At 37.0% G+C, this 23,329-nt stretch overlaps 1 protein-coding gene across 11 annotated transcripts in view; it reads left to right on the forward strand.

The window, feature by feature from the left end:
• BCAS3 (BCAS3 microtubule associated cell migration factor) overlaps window positions 1-23,329 on the forward strand; it is a 372,048-nt gene that overhangs the window by 16,883 nt on the left and 331,836 nt on the right. For all 11 annotated transcript variants that reach the window (XM_033004736.2, XM_033004738.2, XM_033004743.2 and 8 more), the window contains exons 6-7: window positions 532-613; window positions 10,803-10,875. In XM_033004736.2, coding sequence (XP_032860627.1) covers window positions 532-613; window positions 10,803-10,875 — 155 coding nt within the window. The remainder of the gene's footprint in view (window positions 1-531; window positions 614-10,802; window positions 10,876-23,329) is intronic.

A 23,329-nucleotide genomic window follows, 5' to 3' on the forward strand; every position in this document is an offset into this window, starting at 1 on the left:
ATTGCTATTAGTGACAACCTTAATTAGTTGACCTCCTTTTTGTAAACATAATTTTTACACCTGGAGAACGTGGACTGTACCAATATATCAAATTCTCTGATTTTTTACCACCAGTATTTGCCACTCCTGATCATTGGTTAGTTAGCATTTTTCTTAGAAACGTGTGCTATGTAGAATAAATGCTTGTGGTTTAGATTACTTGAAATTTTGTGAATTTTACAAGTATTGTTTCTTCCAAAACGTTATTAATAGTAGATAGTGCTAGCATGTCATTCATGCAGCCTAAGGCACGTGTTTTTAGAGGCAGGCCATCTTTGTTGCTATAATTTGTCATTCAAAACTTCTAAGTTATATTCTCATTTAGAGAAATTGTAGATGATTGGTTAGAAAGGCAACGTCTTACCAACTTACTTTCTTACCTGTCTTTTGCACAACGCCTGTCTACCTACTTTCTTACCTACTAAATACATGTATTTTAATAAGTGTATATATATTTTTACATTGTATGTTCATAATCCATATGTTTTTCAGATCAGTGGGGAAGCTCAGGAACTCTTTTCTGTCCGCCATGGTCCAGTTCGAGCTGCACGGATTTTACCAGCTCCACAAATCAGTAAGTATATATTTATATGGTTCATAATTAAGTATATTTTTTTTTTTCACAGATCTTTGGCCAAATCATTGCTATAACCTGATACAGAGATTTTTCCATTAATTTTAAACTGTCACCTTCTTAATAGCTTTCTACAAGTGTTATTTACTGCTTTTTTCCTTCTATTCTGTAATCCAGTGTTTTCTCCAGTTTCATCTTCAGACTTTAGCTTTGATGCTGCTTCCTTTGTAGTGTAGAGGCTGTCTAGGTATACCTGTGCTCAGAAATCAGTCCAGAGATGTTAACAATTCTATTTGGAAACATTTATTATCAATAGTTTATTGCTAGAAAATAATACTGATATTTTTTATTAATAGCAAGGTGGTGGCTGATAGCAGTAGATGAGAAATTATTAACATTTATTAAAAATTCCTGTTATAGTGCATTATAAAATCTATTCATAATGTGATGCCCTTCTAAGCTCTTAAGCTCTTTAGAGGAAGGATAGTATGTCTTTTTTGTTACCCATTCAGGAGCTGAAACTGAAACAATATAAGAAAGATAATGCAAGAAGTAGTTGATCTAATTACTGTAGTTTGCACGAAGAGAAAATGTCGTTTTCTGATTATTTGAATTATTTATGAAGAAAATATCAAGTATTTTGTAACTGTGAAATAATCTAAGTAGTCTACTTGTGCATGCATTATGTTTATCAATTGCAACTTTTTGAGGTTTTTAAAAAAGGCTGCTTTTCCACTCCAGTTGTTTTTTTGGGGTGGTACTAGCTTCTAATTTGTTCCCCTTCTGCTTATTTTATGTAAACTTTATACAAACAGTTTGACCTTTTTTAGTGGTTGAATTTCTGTCATGATCCCTTGAGTACCAATAGGCACCTCCTCTCTTTTACTACTTAAATACACTGTTTTATCAAGTTCTAAGACAAGCTGCTTAGTTTAACAGGATTGTTTCAGAAATTCTGAGTTAACCTGGTGGAAGAGCTTGCTGCAAAATTTAAGCAACTATGCATAAACAAGCAAATCCCTTTAAAGAACAACACTGTTCAATCTGCACACAGTGTCTAATTGTAGATGATTTAAAGGCCTAAAATCTGTCGGTGTCCAGGCTCACTTGATTTCAGCAACGTTTTGCTTATCCACTCTCCCTACAACTTCAACTGGGCAAGCTATTCTGTATGGCTGCTGAGTAGTATTCCTAGTTTGAATTGGTTGCCATGTTTTACTTGTGGATGAAAAGAATGTACCTCTAGTATTACCAAGGTTTTTTGGGATTATGATGGATTACAAATTTCGGTGGTGTATTATGAATTTGTGAGCTCAAAAAATATAGCCTAAAATCTAATTGTTTAAATTACTACAAAAATAGTAAATTATAATAGTTGAGTGTTTCAAAGTGAGTGAAGAAAGATAAAGGTTTAAGGGACACATTTTATATTGTCTCAGTGATTTCCTGAGCAGAGGACTATGCAAAGTATGAGTATATGTGATTCTCTAACTGTGCTATAAGTTAAAGTAATTTAAAGCAAAATATTTCACAGTTATGTTGCATCTTTTATTCTGTTTATGGAAACACTCCATAATTCCTGATGAGCTATGTTTTTTTGCTATTATGTGTGTCATTAAGTAATGAGTGTCTATGCCCCTTCCTCTCTCATAGGAAAAAAAAAAAAGGAGAAAAAGTGTAAATGAAAATGAAATAAATTAATTGAAGAACTAGAAATTCAGTTTTTTCTGATAGTAAAATAGTGTTTTCTGATTCTTCAATCTAGTGAATTACACTGCTTATGAACTCCTTCAAGCAGTTACTGACTGTCTGTCTTTAAATTGCATATATTTAGCGTCTGACAATGATAGTTGTTGCATTAGAAAACTATTCAAATTAGCTCATATTAAATTAAGCCAAAGCTTTTAAAAACATGTTTTGGTCTCTTTTTACATGGCTTGGTTTAAATAAATCTTTGATTAAAAGTACATGAATGTATCATTGACCAGTATCTGGAATCAGATAAAAGTAAAGCTGTAATAAGAGGCCTTAGATAACTAACACATGAGCTTTAATGATTCTGAACAAAATAAAAGGAATTTGTAAAGGAGAAGCTGATTACCATCAGTAGGCTCAAACACTATTTTACTGTAAAGCTGTAAAAAGGGAATTATTGAAAATAGGACTCTCTTGGTGGATGGATTTGGCACGTTCCTAGAAACAGATCTTAGTTTGCGATAAGAAGCTCATTCCCAGGTGTGAAAGGAAAGCTCGTGGTTTTAACTTGGTGACTTTACAGGAGCAGAACTTAATAGTTTGTCAACTATTTTGTTAAAATACTATAGTCCTTTGATGTTAGATCCTCTGCTGCATCATGTGCTTCATAGCATAATAAAGCATTGTTTCAAAAGAGTTATTTCATACAGGCTTATTTCATGCAGGCTTATTGCAAAGGAGACCTCCTCAAATCTGATTTAGCAGGTTATAAGTGGTCCTGGTAGCAGGAACGTGGTGCAGTATCTGGAGCTGGCCTTGCGTGCTGCCAACTCCGATCCGGTGAGGTTTATTAGTTCAGGCTCTGTGCCATGCTAGAGCAGTTAAATGGCTCCTGGAACTGTTCTGACCTGGCAGCTATACTGCAGTGTTCATGCAGGGTTTTGTCTGAGCTAACAAACCAGGCAAGACCTGACCTGGCTCAGCACCGCAGCACTTTGATGTCTCCGTGTCCGTGGCATGGTTGATCTGCAGCCTGGATAAGATGTCCGTAAAGAATGGAGAGATTTCTGTAAATAACACTGAAAAATGTAGACATTAACTCTTCTATGTGGCCAGAGAATAGTTACTGTTGCCTTCAACAGTAGATATGGCTTTATTTTCTACAGTTTGCAATGTAAATGGCCTTTCTGGAGATCGAAGGTTTACACTGTGACCAAATTTCAGGCTTGAGAGGAGATAAAGTTGCACAGCTAATGTTCAGAATATGAGAACATCTCTGTCTGGATGCTGTCAGTCTTAGAAATAAGAATACTAAGTCTTGCCACTTTGCATGCCACATGCTGCATTATTTGGTGAGCCATCTGGTTGGCATGGCTTTTTAACTTGCCTAGCTCTTCTCCACTTCCAAATCTGTATGCTGTGATTGAGTTTCGTACATATTTATATGTATGCAGGTGCCTGGTTTGCTGGGCTCTGGGTTTTTTTCGTCTCTTCAGATAAAACAAGCATGCAAAGATGTGTTTGAAGACAAATTGATGTGACTTTGTGATTATTAGAAGGGAGAAAATCCTCAGTGGTAGATACAAAACAAAGCTGGAACTCTGCCAGTTAAATTTAACTATCATTCTCTCCAAAGAGGAAACTATGGCTGGTAAGCATCATTGTAGTTAATGATAGTGAGAGAACCAAGCAAAAATCAGGGTGTATTAGCTCCCTCTTCCTCCATTTTATAGGATTCAAATTTGTGATGCCCTCACTACTACTCAAGTTACTCTGTATTGGGATTCCTCTCACATAATAGCTAATGGCTCTATTTAGCCACACTAACCTAATCGCTCATATTCTTTGTTCCAACAAGTTTTCTAATTTTTCACCACTTCCTCCAGGTGATGCGTTCTCATTTTTCTGAGGTAACTGACTGCATAAATACGTACTTGTAGAATTTAAATGATACTGAGTTTGAGGTCTGTGTATTATTAAGTATTTTGTCTTGGATATTCCTAAATTTGTCTTGTGCTTTTTCTCTTTTGATTAGCATTTTGTGATATTTATAGAAACATTAAAAATACTACTTACATAGTTTTTCTGTGGTAGCTGTATGTTCTTTGACCTATGAAGTCACTAATAAAAAAGATTCAGAACTCTTCTAGTCTTTTTAAAAATTTGTTGTGTTTTGACTTCATTTGGAGGTCTGTCCCATATATACTTCTAAAAACAGTGCTAAGGAAATAATACATCGACTTCACATAGCTTTGCTATTCTTTTTTTTTCTACGAAATCAGAATATTGCTGCTTTCTAAAGTGAGTTAGTGCTACAGTCTCCCACTTGTCATTACTTTATCCCCGATCATTTTACAAAACCCTGGCAAAATACTTGGTACTATCCCACTGTCATGGTTTGAGCTCAGAGGGCAACTGAGCACCACACCCCCACTCACGTCTTCCTTCCCCTCCCTCCCCGCCCCCCCTCCCTCCCCCCAGCACAGAGAAGGAGAAAATAAGCAAAGTCTCAGGATTTGAGATAAGGACAGGGAGGGATGGCTCACCCATTATAGTCATGGGCAAAGGCAGACTCCTTAGAGGAGGAAAAAAAGAGCATAAGTTTAATACAGACACTAATAACAACAACACTTAACAGAGTAGGACAGTGAGAAGCATTACCACATCCTGAAAATACCTTCTCCCAGCCTTCCCTCCCTTCCTGGCTCAGTTTTGCTCCCGATATCTCTGTCTCCTCCCCTCAGTGGCACAAGGGGCAGGGACTGGGGGGTGCAGTCAGTGCTGCTTCTTCTTCCATCTCTGGAGGCGGGGAACTTCTGGAACTTGTTTCCCCTGCTTCATTGTCGTCCCCCTTTCACAGGAGACAGTCCTCCACAAATTTTCTCCACCTTGAGTCCCTCCCATGGGTCACAGTGTTTCCTGAGCTGCTGCTCCAATGTGGGACACCACCGCATGCTGCAATCCTCTCAGCACTGAACAACAGCTGCGGGAGCTGCTTCTTCCCCTAGGGTCCCAGCCTCCTTTGGGCAGAGTCACCTTAAATTTACATACGGGGCCCCCCACATACCATATATTGGTGTCTACTCCAAAGTATGTCTCCATGGGTGGTGGGAAGGGGGGACAACCCTGCCAGAGGGTACAGGGGGTTCTCTGTTCCAGTGCACCTCCACCCCCTTTTCCTCCTCTGTTCTTCCACTGACCTTGGTGTTCATATAGATGTCACAACTCTTCCTCGCAACTCCAACTCATCCTCCCAGGTCCCTTCTTAAATATGTTATCACAGAGGTGCAGCTGATCGGCTCGGCCTTGGTGCAGAGTTGGCTCTGACTTGGAGCTGGGGAAGCTTTGAGAAGCCTCCCCTGCTACCAGAAAAACCCCAGCCACTCATACAAACCCAGCACACCCACTTATTAAGGCAGGCTTGCATTTAAAAAGTCAATCAAGAAACGAGCAGAAGCTGTAGGAATAGAATTGTGTGCGGTGATTCATTGTTAAAGGGTATATGATGAGAGGCTTGTGTGTTGAAGTTTAGATCAGTCGTTGTAAAACCTATTTCCATGTCTCACCATTATGAAAATAAATTCCTTCAGTGAGCTGAATTAATTTATTGCCATTTTCTAGATTATGCTGCTTGCAGAAAAGATGATATAATAGTTCTACATCTCTCAGTGAATTTGGCTGCTTAGTGAAATTGACTGATAAGGGAAAAAAGCAAATAAGGAAGGAAATAAAAGAAAGAAATCAGGGGTACTATGTTTAAAACAACTATGAACCAAAGGAACCTTATAGATGAAGGGTTGAAAACTAGAATTAACACAAAAAGCTAAAATTAATTGGGACAGAGAGGAGTTTTACATTTGAAAATCTGAAGCTGTTGGAAATTTAGCGTTTGCATCAGAGTTATCTCTGCACTCTGCTGCTGACATCGTTGATGTTGGTAAAATAAAATCTGAACCTCAAGAGCTGACTCAGCTTTATGTGCAGGTATACTGAAAAGAACTATAATATTTAGGTTGCTTTCTAAAGGAAGGCAGATGTCAGTTTTGTAGATGTTCAACCACTTGGGTGGCTTAGTGGTTTTAAGTCCCTGAAGGCCAAAATAATTGCGTAGTGGGTAGAGCAGAGGAACTAGCCCTAGGAGCTGACCAAGCAGTAGCAGTTGGAAGCTGGATTTGGCTTGGTGTGAGCGGGTTCTGCAGGTGTGCGTGGAACTTCTGGTGTTTTGTAACTGTTATGTGGGTTGTTATGGTATAATGAATGTTAATGTGTATGGATTACATAAATTACAGAACAGAATTCTCAAGCATAGCAAGTAAGCCTTTTATAGATATTATAGAGAAGAATTTTGGAGCACGACATTTTAAAATACTAATTGCTTTGAAGCTGTGTGGACTGGCCCGTATGGCTATATCATGTCAATGCTTTAGACCAACACAGCTTAAACTCTTACCATGTTAGACTGAGATGTCTTTTAAGTTTTTCTTTTTTTTTTTTTTTGAACAAGATTCAATCAAAATGTTTCTGTCTTCAATTAATGTGTGACTCTAGAAACATTGATCTCTAGCAAATGTTTCAAGGTCATATTTTCGTGTTTTTTTGTTTTGTTTTTTTTTTTTTTTTTCATATAGAAGCTATGAAGTTATCAGGATAAAACCATGGTGATGTGCAGAAGGAAAAACAACTTTCTATAAATGTGCCTACTCTGTCTCTCTGACGGCACAGGCAAGATAATGTTCTTCAGCCACTGTTGCTTCTTGCAACATTGCTGTCTTACGTGAGAAACGGGAGGGTGAAATGGGCCGAGGAGGCAGGAGATACGGAAACCAACTGGAGTTGGGGGGGGGTTCTGGGCTGATAACTTCTGGGGATGTAAGAAACAGGTATGATGATGCCGGTGCTGAAGAGGGACTTTGAAACCTGAAATGTCTGGGTGGTGCTGAGAGCTAGAATAATATGATGCTCGCGGTCTAGAACATTAATGCTGAAGGAGCCCCTGAGGTTCCAGGTGAGGAGAGCAGTCACAGTGCCATTGATTGCTGAGTAATGCATCCAGAGCTTATCTGTGCAGCAAATGGAGCGTTTATAGATGCGCCCCTGCAGCCGAGGAAAGAGTTCACACACTTTTTAGGACTGAATTGAGCCTTTTCGCTTCTGTTACGCTTTTCTGCATTTGTGTTTAATAAGAAAGCAGACACAAAATGGTAGTTATTATGAAATGTTAAGAATTTTTTTTTATTTTTTTTTTCCCCCTGAAAAGAAGCAGCAAAATAGGGGGTGAAAACTGTTCATAGTGAATGCCAGCCATCGGGTCTCATGCATTTCTGGATCCGGGTCAGCTGCGACGTGGGGCAGGACCACAAATGCAACACAATTTTCAAGTAACAGATAGAAATAAGAGGGGTTGAGTAGGAGATGTGCTGCATTATTAAATGGCTGTGATGGCACTTGGATCAGTTTAATTCCATGCCAGAAAAATATACTTCATTGTGCATATATGCTATTGCTAAACAGGTCAGAATTTGATGTTTTTACCGAGTATTTCTTAGTTAAGGGAAACAAGGATACTTCTCTTAGTTTTGAGTAGGTTTTAAGTTCCTGTGAAAATCACTCTGATTTAATTTTTAGTCTTGGAAAAGGTGTGCTGCTGTTGTTGTTGCTATTATTATTGGCATTATTGAGAGGCCTTAGTAGGCCCAGGGATATCTATTCACAGTTTCATCAGAAGTACAGTCCATAAGCTGCTTTGAGCTTATGTGTAGATAACCTTTTGACTTCATAAAGTTCTAAATGTTGATTTGTATGAAATTTCATTTAGCCACAGATATTTTTTTTTTTCAGTTTTAAGTATACTGACTAAAGTTAGATTTTTTTAAAAAACATATATCATTTAGCTAAATGGAGCTGTAGATAAGGTGGTGCCTTGTTGGCAGGAAGGGCAGTTTTCATTACTTTAATTGTGTGATTTGTCAGGATTTTCAGCTTTTTATAAATGCTGTAGTGTTATATGACAGAATTAAAAGGATTTAGAATAAAAGGAGTTTAAGAGAAAGACTTTGCAACAGGATTTCAATACTTTTTGTATTTGAGGGATTTAGCTAGCTGTTTTTCATTTCAATCATCCTCCTGCATTTTGTTAAACACTGTGTGTGGAGCAGGTGTGTACAACGTCAGTATATTGCACATGCAAATAAACACAATTTTACAAATAAAAATTAATCCACCATAACTTGGAAGATTAAATCCCACCACAGAACTAGAAAGGGCTGCTGACTCCATTAAGCATTGCAGAGAACAACACATGTCGCGTTTTGCAATCTCATGAATGGGACTGCTATTAACCTGATTTAATGCTCTGCAGAGTCCTCAAAATAATGATCCTTTTCTACAGTATTAATATTTACATTCTGAAAGTATATGTTTGAAATAGAAAATGGATTTTTTTAAGAGGAGGGCCTTAGTTATTACAGACTGAAATCAGAAGTTTAAGCACCTTTTGTACAAATTTTGCAAATTTGTATTGTGAGTATTAAAAACTGGTATTCCTTTTGATTTTTGTGCAGTTGTTTCACTGTGCTCCCCACCACCTTTCTTCCTGTTGCTCCCTCTTCCTTGTTGTTAAACTTAGAAATAGACCAGAGAGAAACATGAATTCATGTCTCTAATATATCCTAGTTAAAAAAAAAAAAAACAAGAAAGAAAAGAAAAGAAAAGTGTAGTTAAATACTTAAGGTAGAATCCTGGCCTCACTTAAATCAACGTCAGAACTCCTGGTAGTCAGCATTTCACCCTTAACGCTGAGAGACGAGCTAAGTGAACAGAAACAAATGGAGTTCATCTGTTATTTGTGTTCAAGAAAACAAATTGGTTGCCAGATTCTTAAGAAGACTATATGTTTCATTTATCAATTTACAGGTCAGTACATACAGTACAGGTATGAGTCATGAAAGACCTTGAAATAATAGGAATAAAAGGAAAATGCATTTGGCTGTTTTAGGTTACTTGTAAAGCTATTGTTGATGGTGAAATTATTGATGTGACCCATTTGACTTTATAAATACACAAATGTGTAGGAGGGAAGACTTATCCTTCTGCAGATGAGAGTACTGAACAGTTTTTTGTTACAAATTAATTGCACGTACCTGAGTTATTAATAATTAACAGAGTCTGTTATGTCAAAATGTGTATTGTTAATTGTTGTGCCTTTCTGAATAATTGATTTAGTGCAGTACACCAGTATTTGTGAATTAAGTTTTGAACAGACTGTATCACTAATACTCTTTATAGATCAAAGGGTTTGGCATATAATGAAGGGGGAAAAATAATCCATTACTCACCACACACATGCATACCTATAGATAGGTAATTAAAAATGCAAAGGTTGAAAGAAAATGGAGGGAATCTAGTAGTGTTGTTGTTGTTGGTTGTTTTTCTGTTATTTAGTTTGGGTAGAAACACCCTAGAATTTAGTAAAATTTTGTTCACTAATAGGAGAGAGATTTTTGACTCGATTTCAGTTTTATTTCTGTTTACGTAGCAATAAGGCAAAGTTTTTAAAACATTTAAAACCCCCTGTTAAGAAGTGTGGCGTATTTAACAGTTTGATGGTTCTGGAGTGAAGGTGTGAGTGCCGCCCGGGGAGCGGAACGGCTGGTTTTAATTGCCCGGCTCCGGTGCGGGCGGCGGCAGCGCGCACGGGTCCCAGGGCTGGCAGAACCATCCCGGCCGCTGAATCGGAGCAGAGGACGAGCCCACACCACGCTGCTGCTGGGGCCACGCTGGTGTTATGGCACGAAGCTCACCCAAAAGGCAGTGGGAGGTGGTGTTAGAGTTGTGTTTTCCCTTGGAGCGACCAGCAGGCATAGCCTGAGTCTCGCTGGAAGTTGCTGGGGGTTGCTTTCTTAAAGGCTTAAATTGCTCGATGGTGGAACTTACTGAAGACTGTTTTGAATTTATCTTGTATTTTCTTAGGCACGGGGCATGGGCTGTAAGCGTGGCCATGCTTGGGGGAAACACTGGCAGCCCAGCTTGTCACGTGCTAAAGAGAGTGCCTGCTCTTATGGGGAACACTCTTACACGCTACTTATCCCTCAGCAGAATAAATTGGAAACCAGTGTGTGAGATTCATGCAGAGTTGGTGACAGCCCTATTACAGACAGCTTTTATAAAACAATGAAAAGTGAGCAAGTGTTACTTGTTACAGTTACAGAATCCCAACTGAAATCAATAGAAAATAACTCCAAAACCCTGGCCAGATTTTGCTACTTGTTTTGTTACTCATTGCTGTCTCTTTCAAGAGCAGTTCTTCCAGTGTTTGTGACTCTGCCCGTTATTTGTATTTCTATCACTGATTCTATACAGGCCATGAGTTTTGTATAATATATTCAATTGCCTTCCAATATATCAAGCCCCCACAACATGCTCACCTGTACTTTGAAAGGTAACACAAACAGTACATAGTGATTTGCTTTTCTTTTTTTGCTTTCCTTTTCATTAGGTGCTCAGAAATGTGATAATTTTTCTGAGAAGCGGCCTCTTCTTGGTGTGTGCAAAAGCATTGGATCTTCTGGGTAAGAATATTTTTCATGAATAAAGTTTTCTATGTAGATTATGTTATCATCTAAAAAAACTCCAGTAGATTACATCTTTAAATCTCGCTTTCTTTTTTGCTAATGGGATGACACTGTGAAGTGCTTCTAAAGTTTTTTTCAGTGTGTCAACACATATTTGCCTATGTTTTAAGCTTTTTAGAAAGAATAAAAAATAGAGACTCTTGATGTAAAATAGATGAAGAGGTATTTTGAGTTTAGTTTGTGCTCAGCGCAATCACAATTTTCTGATTAGCCTTTTCTGATACTAATCTTGGTCAGAATTGTAGTTGAGAAGTATCTAAAGTGGTATCTGTGTCTTAAAACGTAATTGAAAGATGCTTTCAAGCAGCAGTCATATACCAAATAAATTACAAGCATCAAGTAATGTCAGTGTTACAGCCACTCACTGTTTGCTAGCAAAATACATGTTAAATCTACTTCTTTGAGTTAGAAAAATAAGTTAACAGTCATGTCTTGTGCTCTCTGAGCAGTATTGTTGTATCACTCCTCTTATAAAAGGGCCTTAAGGTATTTTATGTCTGTTTGATATGTTGATTCTTACAATGCAAAGGATTCATATCTGTACCTAGAGGAAAATATTTGCTTTTCAAGCGTAATCTTCTACACAGTGATTCAAAGGCTAAACAGTCAAAGTAAATCTTCTTACAGTAGTAAGACTAATTCTGTGCCACACCCTTTTCAATTAGGAATTTAATCGCTCTGGGTGTGGAGGAAAATATCAAGTCTCTGTACATTTCTCTGTATGTATTATTACTGTGTTAAACTGGAATATTAATGTTACCTGTCTCAATTGTTTAAAAAAAAACATGTAGGGTAGAGAAGTGAAATGTCTTGCTATTGATGTGTTTACAACTTGCAAAACTGTTTATAGTGCCTTTTCTCCTTCCCCCTCCTGTAAGTGTGTGTAATCTCGTGAATAACTCTTTCCAAATAAGAGCGCATGTAACTGGTGAGGCAAATACTGCCCTTGCAGGAATTTCTGCCTTAATCCAAACAGTGTATTTATATACGTAGAGGAGATGTTGGATGGAAAAAACTTTCCTTCATGTCTTTGCTTTAGAAGCTGAAATATCTGAGAAATGAACAAACTAAAAGTATTGTTATTTTGACTGTTACTGTATTCTGCCATTTATGGGAAATACCTCAAAGACTAGTGGTAGTTTCTGGTTTTGTACAAAAAAAGAAACTCGTATGTTTTCAAAATGAAAGGGTAGGTTTGTATTACTGTTTATCAGTAGTTAAATATCTGCAAATAGAAGATTTTCAAATCAGGCTTTCCACTGTGACCAGAAGACTGGCACATCATTAAAAGAAGGATACTGTTCTAGAAGGCTCTTGTTTGCCCATTTAATAAAGAACCAGTTTGCTCATGGTAGTAAACCTTCAACAGAAAATTCTTAAACACTTTTCTGCATAAATTATTCATTGCAAGATGTTTTTGAAAGAGTCCTTGCAAATTACCTATTTTGTCAATAGCTTTCAGATCAAGAGTTCTTTGACTGTTTGCCCTCATCTGGAGTCACACTCCTTTTAAATTGGCCCAAGTGTCACACCTGTTTTTTCTTCTGTTACATTCACAGATCGTTTGATTACATTTTAATCATGATTATTATGCATAAAGAAGAATTTGTGTAGAACATTAAAATAGCTGTGTTACAGATGGCTTCTGAACCTGAAACACAATTTTAGTTCTGTTTGTGCTTAACATTATTTCCTGTCTATCTTAATGGTTGTGGACAGATAAAACACCTTGTTTAATCATATATCTGAAGAAAATACTTCATTTATTCTAAAGCATTTATTCCAAAGCACTTGATTTTCACTACAGCCATCTCCTCACCTACTTTGGAGATTATGCTGACTATGGCATGAAATACTGCAGCTGTCAGCACACTAATGAAAATGTGCAGGGAATAGGAGGCCTATTCTGTCTACTGAAATGGCAGGTAAAATAATCAGTGAAATGATGTAGCACTGACACTAAAATATTTCCCATTGAACAGAAAGGTAAACGGAGTGTCCGAAAGACTGAATGAATGATTTTCTGAAAGGCAACTAGTCCAAGGCAGATCCAGAAGTGAAATTCAAGTCTTCCAACACACAATCCGTTACACTGATAAATTAAACCACACTGTCTTTAATATAAACTGAATGAGACTGGACATGGTAAGGACCTACGGTCATAATCCTTGCAAGATGTAGTCTCAAAAGACACCAGTTCCACCAGTGCAGCTCCCCTGCCCTTATCCCCATCCTCACAAGGACAGCAGGTTGTCACTTTTTTAGAGGAGAAATGTGTAACCCCACGAAGTGCTTCTGCTACTTCCAACACTCCTCTGGCTTTCTCCTATTCAAATTTTACCCAGGTTATTGGCTAAAGTCTGTCAGAATTGTTTACTAAGGAGAATGATTTTTTGGGGAGGGGAAAGTTTGGCTTCATCAGCCTTGATCATCATTTGGATTTTCCCTAGCAATTCTTCAAAAGTCCTGACTTCTGGTTGCTCTGCTCAAGTTGCTACTCTGTTACTGGAACATCTCTGGTAATTTTGACGTTCCTAATTAAGTTTTTGTTGTTATCTGTTATTAATAAATAAAGGGCATAGTTAATGTATTGGAAGATTTGGTGGCTGCCACCACGGCTTATTGTTGAAGAGTATTTTTGGACCCTGCTGTATCTAGAAGCAAAACTCTAATTTAAATTCTTTCCCCTGGCAATCATTTATATAGAATCCATTTTCAGTAGCTCTTCTAGAAAGTGCTTTGAAGTTGTTAATTTTTTGTATGGAAGGTGAAGAATAAATGCATCTGACACCTGACTTATGGTAAAACTTTAGTAGGTTATTAACTCTTTGTTACAATTTAGGAGATGCTGTAAATTATCACATGCTATTCCTGACCGTAAGATAATATATGTGTTGAAGAACTATTAATGCTGTGCATACACAGTTCTGTATGATAGATGAGTGGTTGTACTTACAAATGTGTTGGTATATTTTGTGATTTTTATGAACTCATGTACCTATATTCAAATGCATAAAGGTTTCTGAGAAAGATTTCTGAGCGGGTATGAAGATTACATAAGTAAGTTTGAAGTGTTAAAGATGCTAAGTCATTAGATTAATACAAACTGATGGAATATAGTTTTTATCTAGCTCCGCTGCACTGTCATTTAATAATATTTTATCTTTTAGGACTGTATCATTGAGATATTGACACGTTCAAGTTAGGAGCTAGGATTTCCTGGTTCTGACCACTAGTCTGCATTAGTGGTTACCATCAGGAAATTCTTCTCTTTTCCTTTAGCTGTAAAGTAAATACAATATAATGAGGGAAATATGATAAAAAGGTATTCTTTTTAAATGTAGAACATTTGTCAATCTGGAATCCAAATAATTTTCAAGTCATCATGAATTAATAACTTCAAAATATCACTTATGTTAAATAACTTCAGTATTTTTCTCTGTCCCTCTAATGTACTGTGTTCTTTAATGGAAGGAAATTAATGAGTAATTTTATCTGTGATAATATGCTAGGACTTACTTCTTTCATGATGAAACAAAGATGAGTATAAAAGTACTTTATGCAAAATAATGTTTGCCTAAAATCAATGTTTAGATTTATGTTTCAATCCTGAATTTGTTTTCATTGTCATTTACACAGTGAAAGATTCCTTTGGTGACTTAGAAATACAGTCGCTAAACCTGGAGTTCCCCTAATGTTTTACTGAATTGCAGAATTTTGACAGGTCTAAAAATATCTTGCTAATTTTTACTATGCGTCCCACAGATATAACACTGTATTAACTTAGAAATCAACTTCTGGGTAACTTAGCGTTTGGGTTGCATTTCTTTTGTATTGTAACTTAATACAATAGTCATCGATATATGCTGATAAAGCTTACATTCTTTTGAATATCAGTATTAAAGCCTTAACATTCAGTTTAATATTTCTTAATTTTAAAACTTAATGTCTTTGTGAAGTCATGGTTGAGAACCTGCTTTAAAAAAAAATATTTTAGCATACATAAAATTTTAAAATTTTCACTTTGAAATTAATTTCCTGCTTTACGTAAAAATTCTGTAGAGAGCGATTTGCCGCTAATCCAAATTCTTGTATTCCCCACAATGAGTATTTTACCAGGGAAGATGAAATTTGTGTTTTCTAAACTTTCGCCTTATATCTGAGTTTCTGACTGGCTTTTGGTACACACATTTTAGGTTTCTTTTTAAAAGTCAAATTTTCCATCCAGTAAAATGACTGAAATGTCTAGCATGGTTTCACTAGATAATCCTTTCAAAACAATAGTTTTCGCAGCCCCCAAAAGGATGCAGTTTTGACACATAAATGGGAAACAGATTGTGTTTTTTGGCTGATGCTACTATGCTGGTTTAGATGTTGGTTCAGTCAACTTCAGTCTTGGATTACAAGACTTGCAAATGAAAGGAAAACCAAAAAGGAAAGAACATCTGCATAAATTTTGTTTCTATGGAGTTTTGTAGAGGCATGCTTACTTTGTTCTTGGTGATAAGATAAACAAATCTTTATACACACACAAAATGAACTGATGGGCTTTGGTACGTATTAATGAATTTTCTAGGTGGCGAAACATCAAGATTAGTAATCTGTAAATCGGAATGAGAATTGCCCCCTCTCCCAAAAGAAGTAGTATTGGTGGCCAAAAAATTGCATGGCAGAACCAGTGAGTGTGTGCTGTTTGGAGCTACACAGTTTAAAGATTACTAGATAAGACCAATTACATGAAACGGAAATACATTCCTGTTTTCCCCATATGCATCACTGAAGCTGTAGTTTGGACCATACTGGATCTGTAGAACACCTTCAAAAACACCACAGAGGTCAAAATACATTAGATGTCCTTTTTGTTCTGTTCAAATGTAAACGTACCAATATCTTTAAGCAAATGCTTTTTTTTTAACTAATGGAGAAGTCCAAGGGGACACTGACTAGTATAATTGTGTTTTATTTTAGATTATTAAGAAGGAAATCATGGTTTTGAGAGTGATTGTAAATCTGCCATTTAGTAGATGATATAGGTAACAAGAAAGTTTACAAAATAAAAGTGACCATGCCAGGAGGAAAAAAAAAAGCGAGTGTAGTTGCAGAAAAAGGGAGAAGCGGGTAGGGAGGATGGAGATGAGTAATTGCAGTGTCTTACGTGTGAAAACACCTCTCCTGAGTACATGAACTTTTTAAATACTTTAAACCCTAGTACCTATTTTTCCTCAGCTGTCAAGTTTTCTGATGACTCAAGTGTTTACCCCATCATGCTTAATTATGAGTTACCAAATTTTGATCGTACTCTAAAGATTTTTTAATTTTCTTTTTGTTTTCCTTATTAGCTAAGCAGTTTATCATATATAGGGGGCAAAATTCTCGTAATGAAATGCCGGCCTAGCTAAAGTATTCTATCAGTACAACTGTGGGCTTAGGGCACGGTAGGCTTTACACCATAGTTCTGTGATTCACTGACCAGCAGCAGAGACAACTTAAAAATCTTCCTCACCTCGTCTGCCTGTGCTGCTGCCTCTGCGCTGCTGATTTTTGCGTCCTTGGGCTGTGTCACTTCAACTGGTTGTAGAACCATACAGTAAAGGAGGTGACAGAAATAATCCAAGTGAAAAATCATGCCCCAATGTTATTTTTTTAATGATACAGATTATTTCAGTCACCTGGTTTACAAACAACTGCATGCAGAATTGCAAGGTGCAACTGAGAATGTAGTCAGTTGTAGCATGAAGGTGGGAATAAGCACAGGGGTTGGAATTTCTTAGGTTAGCTTTGCTGCTAGAGCTGGTTAGCCGTGAACTGTGGTCTCACTCGCTTGCTATAATGCTTTATTCTGTTGCCCATCCCTCTTTCAACAGAGCAAAACAAAGACGGGAGAAATCTTCTAAGTGATTTGTCCCAACAACCATGCTTCTGGAAAGCAATATTTCATCTTCGGTTAATGAATCATTCAGCAGGAGATGGGGAAAAAAAATCTTGGAAGATCTCCTTGAAATGCAACCCAGGTTTCTAAGCCATCCTTATTAAAAGTCTTTGACACTTTGGTGCACTTGTCCTTTGTCCAAATAACCAAATATAGATGCATAAAAGATTAGGAATTTGGCCAAAATCTTATGTAGACATGTATGATGATCAGATAATTATGTGAGTACAGCTAATTGAAAGATGAGTTACAGAAAGTTAGAAAGCAAGAGTTTGAATCCAGTAGACTTTCCAGCCCTTCTATGTTGTGAAGAGTCAAGGACCTCAATCAGTAGCCTCTGCAGCCAGGCCATTGCACATGTTAGGTTTCTAGCATATATTTTTAGAAAGGCATGCTAATTTAATGATGTCAAGTGATGGAAAATTTTGGATGACTTGAAGAATTGGATGGAGGGCATTTAAGGGCATGAGAAGCAAGAGGTAATCTTTTTAATCATGGGAGGAGAAAGGAAATAAGGGAAAGTTAAAGAAGGAGGGGTAGCTGAAGCAAACAAAATGTGTAACTTCAGCTAGCCAGCAATTTTTCCCCTGCTGATCAGTTTACAAGGCAAATCAATTGGCAGCAGATTTTCAGGAAGCGTGCTTTATTAACATGGCTACTGTAGATTAAAACCTACTAACCTTAACACAAGTTTAACTTCAGGAATGTGTTTATGGGAGTGTTAAGGTTTAGGTAGAAAGCAGCTTTACATGAGTAAGAATAGAAACAAATAAAGCGTTAATATTTTCTCACAATATTTTAAAATCACATGACCCCATTCCTTATCTGGCAAAGTAACTAGTTAATGCTAAAATCCAGTGTCCAGTTCTAAGCGTCTGCGGTTTTTAATGTTTCAAACTAGCTAGCTGTGAAATGATTTGTCAAAGAAAAACAGCAAAGCTTTCTGGATGAATCACCCAAGAGAAGGAAATTAGCTATGATGAATGAAGTTCTTGTTCACAGTTCTCACCCTGTTCAAAGTTAACTCTCCCCGAACTATTTTTACTGGAATGCCATTGCAAATGCAGTGGTTATACCATGGACTCACCTGGATATGCCAGGGACCAAATCATGCAATTGAGTGTGTAAAGGGTGTATTCACTCAAGATAAAATACAGCATTTTTTTTTCAAATCACATATAAAAATGGGTTGGACAGATGGTTATGATTTTCAATTGTATTGGACACCATGAAGTAGATTTCCTGAAGTTCATTAAATATTTGTGGTCTTTTATTGAAGACTATGCAAAATTTGGGCATTACTTTTTCTCCCTAGCCTTAATTTTTGAAGACGGTCAAGGATGTATAAGTTTGAATTTCTAGAGAATATAATTTAACTGTTTTTGTTCTAAAAAGTGTGGCAGAACCTTTTACGTTGGGTATAGCGCTCTCGGTTCTGCTGTCTTTGAGAGATTGAGCCCCGAAGGCTCTGGTATTGTTGAAAAACTGTAAAGCATCTTTAACTGCAAAGTATGCCGTCCTACCAGCTGCCTTGCAAAGATTTCCTTCCATTCTAGCAGATGAAAAACATCTCTCTGAAAAAAATCCTCTCTGGTTATTGTAGGAAAAATCAGTTCAGTCTAAACAGGTTGTGTGGTAGCTTTCAAGATTCTGAGACGCAACCGCTGAATAAAGTAGTTTAAATTCCTTTTAGTGGTGTTGGATTTGATTGTTATGTTATGTGCTAAAGATAGCAGCGTACTTCGTCTTAAAAAGAGCTCTTTCGAGCCCAGAATTTTTTCATGTAACTTGTTTCTATGATTATATTAATGTACTTCAACTATTTTTGCAATGTTGAAGTAATGTCTACTGGTAATTCTGTGAATATTCTCACAGATTAAAATGCTAGGAGATACAGCTTTCATGGAATAAGGTGGTGTTTCCATTTGTAAATACCGAGGGTAGGAAAGATCTGGTGTTCTTCTGATATACCAAATGTTTGTCTGAGTGAACTATAGTAAGTAATAACCTTTGAACTATAATAAACTGTTAATCTTGGATCAAAACTGGAAGGAAACAAATGAGTATCTGGGGTCAAACTTTGACCAGTTGGTGAGAACTATGGGTAGTTTTGACCTTCTAAAGCTTTGATTTATTAAGCTGTAAAAAGATAAACCTTTTCTCAGCGATCCTTGGGATAGCGTGGAGGTTTGGGAGAGCAGATTTCCGAGCTGAGGCACAGTTTCATTTTACTGCTGTTCCAACCCCCCGTGCGTGTAATGGTACGGGGAGGAGATGGAGGGAAGGAAGTAGCTGTTTGCTAAATGCACAGCCAGATAAAACCAGCTGGAGCACATACCTTCCTTGAGTAACTTGTCAAAAGAAGCACTACAGGGAAAAGATAATGCACAGCGCCATTACAGGCAAAGCTGCTGGTTCCAGGGCCACTTTAAATTCCACTTTAAATTATTAAATACTGTAAACGCTATAAAGTTAATTAGAAGAGGAACAAACTCTACAAAGATAAATGTGTTTTCAATATGTTTCTCAGGGAGGGTACAGTAGAAACCAGTGAATGAGAGGAAATTTATTTCTGGCAGCACTCTAGACATGGAACTGTGGTTGAACTTTTTACCCTAATTACGTCCCCGCTAATGCCTGCAGCGGTCTGGAATCAAAGTGGCCCTTCAGGCCCTGGAAAGTCTCTGATGTGGCGAGCGTTTGTTGTGTGATGAGGGTTACTTAAGAAAAAACGGAATATTGTGACAGGATTTTTCAAAATTTCTCAGTTACCACCCACCTCACTTGTTGCCTACAAAAATAGAGTAATTGTTTGCATCTGTGTGTTTTTTTCTGTCTTAGAAATAACTGTTATAAATCAATGTGACATAGACCCAGAGAACAGTTGAGGATTATATTTTCTTTTTGTATATGTTGTAGGGTTATTTCTACGTTATATACTGTAAGAAGGATTTAAAGTACATTGCAAAATAGTTAGACATTTTAGGATGATTTAAGTTGTTCTCTTTTTCTGAGGGTACTAATGCAATCAGATATAGAGTTCTCAATCAATTCTAAGAAGATGCTGTTTAATATGTTTTTCCCTAAATAATGGCTATCCTTCATGCTCGTACTTTGAGCAGCTAATTGCAAACTGCCAATTGCTCTTGTATCTGTATTGTTACACAGTTGCTGTCACTTGAGTAATTCACTACAACTTGACGGTATTTGAACTTCCCATCTGTTACTGACTGCCATTTGCTCTCTTGCAGTGGTCTCTCTGGGGTCCTTCTCGTCCTTTTTCTTTTCTTTCTTTACTTCAATAATATTTAATATACAGAGGAAACGTCAAGGGAGTTTGAGCTCAAGCATTCATGTATGGTTTAGATTCTTTTAAATCTCTGAAGTACGGAAAAAGACAATTAAAACACAATAAGTGGAATCCATTAAAAGAACCCATTTTCTTTAGTTCTGATCTGATTTTCGAAGTAGAATGAGTATATTTTGATAGCTTTAAAATTTTTAATTTACAAATAATTTAAAATGCCTAATGCAGTATATTTTTCTTCAGTAATTCAAAAGAGAGATTTAGAAGGCTCCTTCTTTGTGAAAAAGCTGTAGGCCATTTTCTTTAAAAAAGATTTTGCTTAATCCCTTCAAATTCTGACTAGGTAATATATTCAGAGTATCACCTGAGGACACCCCTTACCACATTTTTGGATGGTTGCTTACAAAAATGTTTTTTAAATTAATTGTGATTTAAATTATTAATACAATATTTATACAATATAATTATCTCATTTTACAGATGTCATTAATAAAATAACACTAAAAGCTTTAACCAGTTTTGCCTGCACAGTTTGAAGGACCGTACTTCCCACTTCAGCATCTGTTGTATTAGGTGACTATCTCTGTGGTGAGAATGCAGAATTTCTGTGTGCCTTTCCTTAGCAGTTGTAATTCCTTCTCGAAGTATCAGCTGCATTTAACTGAAATTCCTCCAAATTTTATGAAAAGTGCTCCTGTCAATGAAGTGGCTATATCGCTGGCTTCACTGAGAGAAAGCTCAGAACACAATCTAATGCTTTTTTTCATGTTAAGCAATTCATATAGGATCTCAACCTTAAGGCCAGTTTAAGGAGAAGCAGGCTATTCATTCTGCTATTCATGGCACTCCTTGTTGAGAGTAATTATTTTCAGGTACTATTTAATAAATTCAAACCAGCTTTTAATGAGTTCAGTTACAGAGAAAATTCTGCATGTCTGTAGAACATGGTCTGCTACGTCAAGTCATAAAGTAAATCAAGTAAGATGTAAGACCATGTAATTAATGGGCACTTGTGAAAATTTTGGCCTACCTGATGTGACCAGAACCTCATAGAGGCTTTGTTGTTCACAGCGCTTTTGAAGTGCTTTAACCATAAAATCTAAGCTTATCTCTGCTCAACTTCAGTCATACGCAGTCTAAAACCTTCTAATTCTTCCTTGGAAATGGGATTGTTTTCAAGTTTCTCAAAAATCGTAACTTGAGCCATATACTAGCATATAAGCAATTAAGGTTTAGTGGGCACATAAGCAACTGAAAGCTGTCTTAAAATGATTGCTGTCGTGCCATTTGAGGCAGAGCCTACTTAATACAGAGGTGATGAGGTGTTACACAATCCCATTAGTTTCTGCTTATGTTGTTAATGACACTGACAGCAAACCTATTTTAGATAAAACATGTTGGTACAAGGTTTTGTGTTTAATGTTGAATCCAAAAAATGGTTTTGCATGGGGGTTGGGATGGCGGGGCAGGCAGGTGTGGAGCTGCTTGCTTAATTTGGCCTTTGGTGGTGGTGGTTGCATGTGAGATGAGAAGATGCCAGTAGGCCTGTCAGAGCCATGAATCATAAGGTAAAGCACAGAAAAGAGAAAATAAATCTGAAATCTACAGAAATTTGTTACAGGAATCAACATGATAAAATATTTGGTTCTTCATAATACTTTTGCCAAGATAACAGTTGGAGGTAAAGACACTTTTAAACATTGAGTATTCAGTCACACACAAGCTGGGACCTTTAACATACACAGGTTGCAAAGGAACACAACACGCCTTTTGGTAGCTTGTTAAGTGTAACAAATAATGCCTCAAATATATACAGTTAGTGTACATATGCTGCAATAATTGACTGCAATCTATGTTAACTATGTTATCTGCTGATACACTGTTGATTAGAAAGTACTGTCAATAAAAAGTGGCTCCGAATAAAGAAAAAAAACTTTGGTATTGATTTGGAGTTGTATACCTAGTGGCAGTTTATAAACTCTAGGGCTAGCTGTGGCTCTAAGGCTGTAAGCAGCTCCACAAAATGCTGTTCAGGTTCTACTTGTGCTTGGTGAAATTTGGCTGGAGCTGAGATACTTCAGCATCATCTTGCTCTCAGTGTTGTGCTCCCAGAAATCTGATATTTTTCTGTTAAGATGTGTCATGTGACTGTCTCTTGATATGCTAAAAGTTTCGACATTTTTGATTTTGGTTCCTTCTGTATGATCTTGAAGATCAGTGTAGCATTTATTACACTACAGATTACATGCATTTATTTCGGTGGTGAATCCTGCTTCATTTGACAGTAAGGAGGACAAGACAACTCTTAAATTTATTTCATTCTGTATTTTTGGAGGAAACACATCTACCAGATTGTAAGCTTAATCAGCTGATCACAGAAATGTGAACCTTTGGTAGAGGTATGACAAATGCACTTGTATTCTACTCAGAAGTTAATCTTTGCTCGTGCTTTCCAAGATCTACATAAATTTTTCCAGTTAAGCATATATTCATAGAATGACAAAGGACAGCCAGTGTAGATGCATAACTTTTATACAAAAGAATTGTTTGGTCACACACAAGAACAAAAACTAGTCCAAAATATACCAGAAAAAATGCTTCTGACTTGGAAAGTGGAGCTCCAGATGTACTTTTCCTCGGTGATAGCAATGGTCAAGTAAGCCTTGTACATAAACAAATCTCTTGAGATGCAGCTAATCTTCCTATATTAACTAACTCGAAATATGATGGGACAGCTATGTTTTGTAACATGTGGTATGTCTCAGTGAAGTGGAATGTGTGTCACACTCTAGTCTCTCTGCAAAAGCATGCCACAGCTGAAAAGCCAGCTTGTGCTATATTTTACAGTTCAGCGACAGGCATGCCACGTGCCACGGAATGAAGCAATGTAATACAACATGCTGCGGTACATAAAGGTAGCTTGTAGGCTGTTGTATGGCTTTATTTAGCTTCATGCATTTTGAAATTTAAAAAAAAAAAACCAACCCAAATCTAGAAAGTCTCTTCTGATGATGAGTATGAGTAATGCTGTTATGGGCAGAAAACACAAGAGTAGAAACATGTTACGTAGTGCTGGTAATGCAGAATGTGGGAAGAGCCATCTGCTGCCAAAACTGAAGAATAATTTGGAGATTGCAAAGCATTTTAATGTTCCC

Source organism: Tyto alba, unplaced genomic scaffold, assembly GCF_018691265.1.
Source record: "Tyto alba isolate M040663 unplaced genomic scaffold, T.alba_DEE_v4.0 Super-Scaffold_19, whole genome shotgun sequence".
NCBI classification, from domain to species: Eukaryota; Metazoa; Chordata; class Aves; order Strigiformes; family Tytonidae; genus Tyto; species Tyto alba.